Source organism: Hakea prostrata, chromosome 1 (genome assembly GCF_041222555.1).
Source record: "Hakea prostrata isolate BN-2017 chromosome 1, UWA_Hpros_2, whole genome shotgun sequence".
NCBI classification, from domain to species: Eukaryota; Viridiplantae; Streptophyta; class Magnoliopsida; order Proteales; family Proteaceae; genus Hakea; species Hakea prostrata.
In genome coordinates, this window is record NC_142600.1 from 21,996,128 (window position 1) to 22,003,222 (window position 7,095).

Genomic DNA, 7,095 nt, shown 5'->3' on the forward strand with positions numbered 1-7,095 from the left:
AGTTTCATCAGGATCTGTCCGTTGACTCCAGCAAATACATATGATAAAGCTTATAACTATGATATAAGATTATAAACGGACTGATCCATGATCGAAATATATAGAGTTAATGGGTTTTCTGCTGTTAGGGAAGCCTCCTGGTGTTACCCAAAAGATAGAATAGAGATTTTGCATGGACTAGGGTGAGTGACAGGGCGTCCTTGTGGGTGGGGAGGTCTTTGGAGGGTGAAACGATGGAATTAGAATTAGAATTAGAATTAGAATTAGAAGAGAAAAGAAAGGGGATGATTGGCTTACACTCTCTCAAATTGCTATATATCCCCACCTTGAAAAAGCCAGTAAGGAACGTAGGTTGGAAAGATGCCATCTTGAACGTACCACCAAGTTGATTGCTAGAGTAGACAAAAGGAGCTCGAATAAGACTTTGGCATAACCACACCTATCACAAAGTGAGAAGCAACCCCATTATGCTTAATCATCTGAATGAATAACTGGACTACTCGTAGGTTTAGCAACAAAGGACCATAGTTCTTATATGAGAGATTTCAACCAAATCAATTATGCTGAAGTATGAGAAATAGTTCTATACTCAAAACTCAAGACGAGCAACATTAGTGTTACCACTTGCTTCTGCAAGACATGAGATAACCACCAACAAAGCTACAACCTCCAGTAGTTGATCTATGATCATTGAAAACAACAGCTCAATCAGCTTGGAAGTAACCCATAATGATAGCATGATCATGACAACAATAAGTAAGACCAGCTCGGAGCATCATTAAGGAACATGCACCATCATAGTGAGCATGTAGAACTCTCCATAAACTGACTAACATTTCCACGGACAAAGTAACAACTAAATAAATAAGTTCTATCAACCCAACCTTCCATATGGTGTCTGTCCACAGGCTCCTTTTAATCACATAAAGTTTCAAATCATGATCCTTAGGGTTATTAATAGGCTTAAAAACAACTATAACAGTTTTGAAGAAAATCTAGAACACATTTCCTCTTGAGACAGGTTGATACCCTTCTTGCAATGAACAAATTCAATACCCAAAATTTGAGCACCAAAGTCCATCTAAAACGCTGATGAGATATGTCTAAAATATCATTACCTGAAATGGCAACAATATCATCAATGAAAACAATGAGAACAAAGACCTTCTCACCATGATGACGAACACACATATTAGAGAAGCATCCAATGAATCCATAATCAACAATAAATTTGCTGAATTTATTAGACCAGACATGAGGGGACTATTTTGTGCTGAGATGTTTAATCAGAACATGGGGCAACCCACCTTTTCGTCTCTTCCTCTCTCCCCCCAACTTTGACCACATTGTTGTTGCTCTCTTTCTTGTTGTGGCCCTATATGAACCAATAACTCCACTATTGCCTCTGTTTTGTCTCCCCCAGCATTGAACCATACCATTGGCTCACTTCATCTCCTTCTCACTCCCTCCCCTCCCCACCCAAACCCCTGCAGTCGCTTCCTATCAGCGAAAAAGCAGAAAGACAAATCGAAGAAATCTCCTCTACTATTCCAAAACACTCCTCTGAATGACCACTCCTCTCTAGATATAGTGGGATAAGCAATTTAACGGAAGGTTTGAAGTTGCAAAAAGAAAAAATTTAATAAGATTTCAGTTGAGTATTTTGACTATTGTCACATACAATGTATAGCTCAGCAGTTTATGCAAAATTGGCTTTACTCGATGGAGCCGTAGGCTTGCATTATGAAATGGAAGTTGCTGGCTTCGATCGTGCAAGGATAAATCAACCAGACAGACTAGACTCAGAATTCGGAATTCAAGAGCATCAACACAAAAGCCAAAACTCAATCATACCCATGTTCCAGCCATCAGTATCCACTGACACCCTCAATTCTATCTCCCTCTCACTTGGGTTTGTCTTCAAAAAATTTTACAGACGCAACCTGCAATGTGCAGCTGATACCTTTCAATTCCTTTACTTGTATAGTTATATGTGGGAAAACAGGAAGAAATGGGTAACTTCTTGATGTGTTTCATAGTAAGGAAGCAAGGGACAAGGACAACAATGATGACCTCCTTCCAGCAGTCCCATCTCACCACAGATCTCCCACAGCACAGCCATACAACTACCAAACACCCCTGTCATTTAAAATGCTCTCTTTTCTGTTGGTTCTCTCACTGCAACCCTGTCCCATCACTTTCTTCACTCTCTCATAACCCAACCTCTCTCACCCTGCCCACTTTGTGTTGCCTATATCACAGAAATCTATTACCAAAATTAAAGTAACAAATCATTTCTTATTCACGAAAATTTCCACTTGGATGCCACCAATTCTACCCTTTTTTTTTTTTTTTTTTTGGGGGGGGGGGGGGGGGGAACCCAAAAATCTGTTTGACTTTAAAGAGAAGTCAATGAAATTTTGAAATCAAAATCATACAAAAGAGAGCTTGTAGATTTGACTTTTCAGAATAATATAGAAGCACAAATGAGAGGAGTAACATACCAGCAGACATTGAAGTCGACCTGAGGCTAAGCCTCCCAGTTCTGCAGGAAAATTCCAAGACAAACCATCCAAATTATTGTAAAAACAAAGATCTTCAAAGTCAGTGTAACACAAGAGAAAAAAGAAAAGAAGAGATACCTAGAAAAAGAACCTCAGAATTTGGCAGCCAAAAATGGTGAATTTAAAACTTGTAGCAGCCCTCATGCATGATTCTATCTTCAAGCCCTATTTTCCACAGACCACCAGTCTGTTGCAATCTATTTAACAAAAGAAGAACGTAGCATCGAGCATCACTGGTGACCTTTATGTTAGGAGATGCACCAAACGTGAGGGTAAAACTCGCTAGATCCACTGGGCCTTGATGAACAAATACAAGAAAACTTCCCATCGAATTTGTGGTATGTAATATCATGGGTTATGCTACTCAAAGGTAATATATTTTGTTGCATTACAAACTTCTATAATATTTTTGCAGAAGGTGATATTATAGAAAAAACAAATGGAGGCCGAGATAGTGGGCTTAGTGCATCTCAGCATCTCCTGTTAGTATAGGTAGCACAAGGGGTGCCATGCCCTGTTTCTTATATAAATTTGAGCTCTACTAGGTGACCTACTGTTTTTGCTCTACATAACAAAGTTTATACAGATGAAAACAACATGCACTCTCTCTTTTATTATTATTATTATTATTATCATCATTATTTTTCTTTCTTTCTTTTCTTCTTCTTCTTTTCTTTTTTTTTTTTTTTAGGACCAAAAAATTAACAGCACTTGGAACTAAATTTGGCAGTTTCTATGAGAGGTTAAAAAAAAGAAGTCAATTCATTGAGAGTGCTTGTGATATGCTGTAACACAGAAAAAGGTAAATGCTGAGGAGTGGAAGGAAAATAGTAAGCTACTCACCGATATAAATAGCTGAAAATCTTACAGACAATAAGACCAAGTGAATGAAATGATCATACAATTTTCTTATTTCTCCATCAACTAACTGGTAAAAGAACAGAAGATCCCATTGCAATTGGAGGATCTGCAACTACACAGATACAAAGAATGATAGCATTAACACCAACCAGAATAGGAGACTACAATGTTTTATAATCCTGCAGAGACCAGTCCATGCAGTGTGACAATGCCAATTACAATGTTTTGATGGTTTACAACAGGCAGGAATTGCACAGGTGATGGAGGGGACTCCATCTTCTGCATAGCCTCCACTGCCATGGCATCTGGACCAACTGTTCTTGGGTTCCTGGAAAAACCCTAAATGGTCAATATTCAATATTGATAAGAAAAAATAAGTTACATTCAAGTCACTCACAGGCTTACCTGTTGCACATCTCCCCCACAGTGAGCTTGAAGATGCCTTCTCCACTGTCCTTCAGGGTACGACGCAGGTCACCATCTGTGAAAGTTCCTATGAGATGGTACTCATCACCAATGACCAGAAGGCATCCACATCCCTTGCTTGTAAGTTCCACTAACTGGTCCATTATCAAATCTCCTTCCCTACATACTGGAAGCTCTTCCTGCTTCTTCATGACATCTTTAACCTGCAAATAACGTACTCCCACTAAATCGAAGTCCAGAAATATTAAATTCTCTTCCTGATTTACCAACCCTTAACCCTCCAAATAATTTCATATTGGAATTACAGGAACCGCTGGTAGCAAAGCCGTTTTGTAATTATTACTATACGTAGCAATATTAGAAAAAAGAAAACATAGGCTGGGCACACAAAAATTAGAGAGGAGCAATAATCAAACGTTACAAGCAAATCTTCATAGAACCTAAGGTCCTCTTATCACCATCAGCAATTCAAGGAACTTCCAGAGAACAACTAAACCATGCACTTCCTAATTCAAACTCGAAAAATGATCGCCTAGGTTTATATCACCATGAAACAGCAGCTCCGGAAACAACTACCGCAACCTTGAAAAGCGTACCAGGTTTCGATATTACATATTTGTGCGAAAACTGAAGGAGCTTACATATAAAATATCAAATCCATTAGCGCATCAGAATAAGCTAATGATCGACAAGAAAGCTAACTAATTCCAAACTCAATCCTAAAATGATTTATAAACCAGATAGAGAAATATACGAAGAAGGCTCCCGTTCTTACCTTGAAGATTAAGCTCTTTCCGATCTTCCCAGCTGGATGATTCGCAGCATACACATCCTTGCTTAAATTCCTTGCAGCCATCAGAGCAATAGCTACGGTATCCCCGAAAACCATTTGAATCGCGGTGGAAGTTACCGGTGCCAGATCAAACGGGCACAATTCTCTCTCCAAAGGTAGATGTACATTCAAATCACTAACTCTGGCCAACAAATTTCCCTCCGAAGATGTAATGGAGATCAAGTACACTCCTTTCGCCTTGGCACAGGGAACCAACTTAAGGAGCTCCTCTGAATTCCCAGACTTACTGAAAAGAACTAGCAGATCTGAGTTAGAGAGAATGCCGATATCCCCGTGGAGAGCATTGACAGGAGACAAGAAACCTGATCGAATGCCGAGAGAGATAAGGGTTTGAGAGATCTTCTGAGCAACGAAACCGGATTTGCCGACACCAGTGAAGAAGATAGTACCTTTAGCGTCTAATAGGGTTTGAGTGAAGGAAAGGGTTTGAGAGAGATCGAGGTTCTGGAAGAAGAAATTCAGGTACTTCTGCTGGCATTTGAAGAGATCAAGGAGTTCCTTTGGGTTTATCTGGGTTTGGGTCTTTTCGGGAGCTTGAATAACACTGGAACTTGGATCAAGAGACCCCATTTTTACCTTCTGCAACTTCTGTTGTTGTTGCAGAGAGATCTCCGAAAATCCGTTATTTTACGCGGTAACCGGAGGAGGAGGGATCGACATCGACGTGCAGTGGCTTTTAACAGACCGGACGGCGATCGGACGGCGGCTGAGGTAGGTCAATGTAATTCAGTTGCTGATCGTTACCGTTCATTGATAGGGCCGAGATCAACGACCGTGGTTGCATTTCAAACTCATTTCTTTAAATTTAAATTCGTATATATATATATATATATATATTTATTATTATTATTATTATTTTTTTTGGTGTAACATTTGCTTTTGAATGGGGGTATTACATAATATAAGGCGGTGCTTTGCCCCTGGCTTAATGGGAATTTGAACTCTAACCTCTTACTTGGACGTGTTGGTTTGTTACAAATTGAACCATCTATTGATATTAATTTTAATTTATTAGTATCTTCTACTATGAATGTTTCGCTTTGAGAAATCTAAACAATTTCAATCATGGTTTAAAGTATCCTTAGATAATAGTGGATATCCTTAGTAGAAGAATCGTTGTTTATGTGAATTGGCTCCTTGTTGTCTGATTCTACTAGTACATTGTCATGGCATTCTCCACCTGCAATCAAAAGGAAATTTCTTACTGCAACTACCCCCTCCATTTGAGATTTGGGCTTCTCCCTTTTTGGTATGGAAAGTCATAAATTGAAAGAAAACCGTGATATAACCGAGGTTACAGGCGTGCATAGCATCTGAAGCCAATAAACGGAATTAGGCCAAACTGTCATATACGGAATCGACAAACCCTCCTAGCTACAGGCCTACAGCTAATGTGATCGTTATATGTAAGCACAAAGGCTACAGGTAAGGTGATCATTATATGTAAGCATAAAGGCTTTTGGTGACCTTATGAGGTATGATTAGATAAAGATCTTTTCCTTTTATAAATGAAGAGACAAGGGTATCTTTTCATATGGGAATAGAGAGATAAACTCAGAAGAGTATTCTTATAGACCACCCTAACGAACAAAGAATTTTTTTTCTTCTTTTAAGTTGATTAAGCAGATCTGAATTATGCAAAATTTTGTGCTAAACCAATTTGAATGGGCTAGGTTTTCATGTTCATTCTAAATTATATGCTTGCTATTGTCATTATCTTTATACAAAGAGAAATTTTCTCATTTGTCCCCTCTCTCTACACTCACTTTAAGTCGTATTTCTTATCGCTCTCTTAAGAGGGATAAAAATATATTTTAAAATTAACAAAATAGTGTTGCGTTGACATTTTACTAATCAATTAGAGTACAAGCAAAAGTTTAACTTCCCATGGGAACAAACTGTTTCTTAACTCTAAGTATAGGAGCAGCGGCGGAGCCAGGATTGAAAGTTGGGAGGGGTCGAATATATGTGGGCCAATGATGGACCCACGGTGGGCAGGGGCGGAGCCAGGATTGAACATGGGGGCCGAATATACCTGGGCTAATGCGGAACCCACCGTAGGTCACATCTCATAAAATTTTATTATATTTTGACTTGTGGGGCCTACATTAAAATTTTAGGTAAATTAAGCTGAAATTCTAAAGGATATTTGAATTTCCATTAATAGGAATGAAATTTTAGGAAAAAGTTGAAGGATTAAAAAAAAAATTAATGATTATGATTAGATCTGATAAAATCAATGGCTGAATTCTAACAAGATTCAAATTGCTATTAGTAGAATCAAATTTTAGGAGAAAGAAAGAACAACTAAATAAAAAAATAAAAGGGAAAATTACTTGATTAGCTAGTTTTAAGTTTTCATTTACAAAAGTAACCACTCAAAGTTTCATT

The 7,095-nt window shown here is 38.3% G+C and overlaps 1 protein-coding gene across 1 annotated transcript; it reads right to left on the bottom strand.

Annotated features, from left to right (window-relative positions):
* Positions 1 to 2,370: 2,370 nt before the first annotated feature.
* Positions 2,371 to 5,455, bottom strand: LOC149028260 (putative arabinose 5-phosphate isomerase). The gene is made up of 3 exons (XM_089135590.1): positions 4,627 to 5,455; positions 3,831 to 4,054; positions 2,371 to 3,753 (listed from the first exon to the last, which is right to left on the bottom strand). Exons 1-3 carry the CDS (start codon positions 5,272 to 5,274, stop codon positions 3,597 to 3,599), a joined length of 1,029 nt encoding a protein of 342 aa, XP_088991716.1. The 5' UTR covers positions 5,275 to 5,455; the 3' UTR covers positions 2,371 to 3,596.
* Between the last annotated feature and the right edge of the window lie 1,640 nt (positions 5,456 to 7,095).

Excerpts from the sequence above, each read along its gene's own strand:
- LOC149028260 (XM_089135590.1), bottom strand. The coding sequence starts at position 5,274 with ATGGGGTCTCTTGATCCAAGTTCCAGTGTTATTCAAGCTCCCGAAAAG. Across the intron at positions 4,055-4,626 it reads GAAAGAGCTTAATCTTCAAG|GTTAAAGATGTCATGAAGAA; the intron begins GTAAGAACGGGA and ends CGTTATTTGCAG. Across the intron at positions 3,754-3,830 it reads GTGGGGGAGATGTGCAACAG|GAACCCAAGAACAGTTGGTC; the intron begins GTAAGCCTGTGA and ends GGGTTTTTCCAG.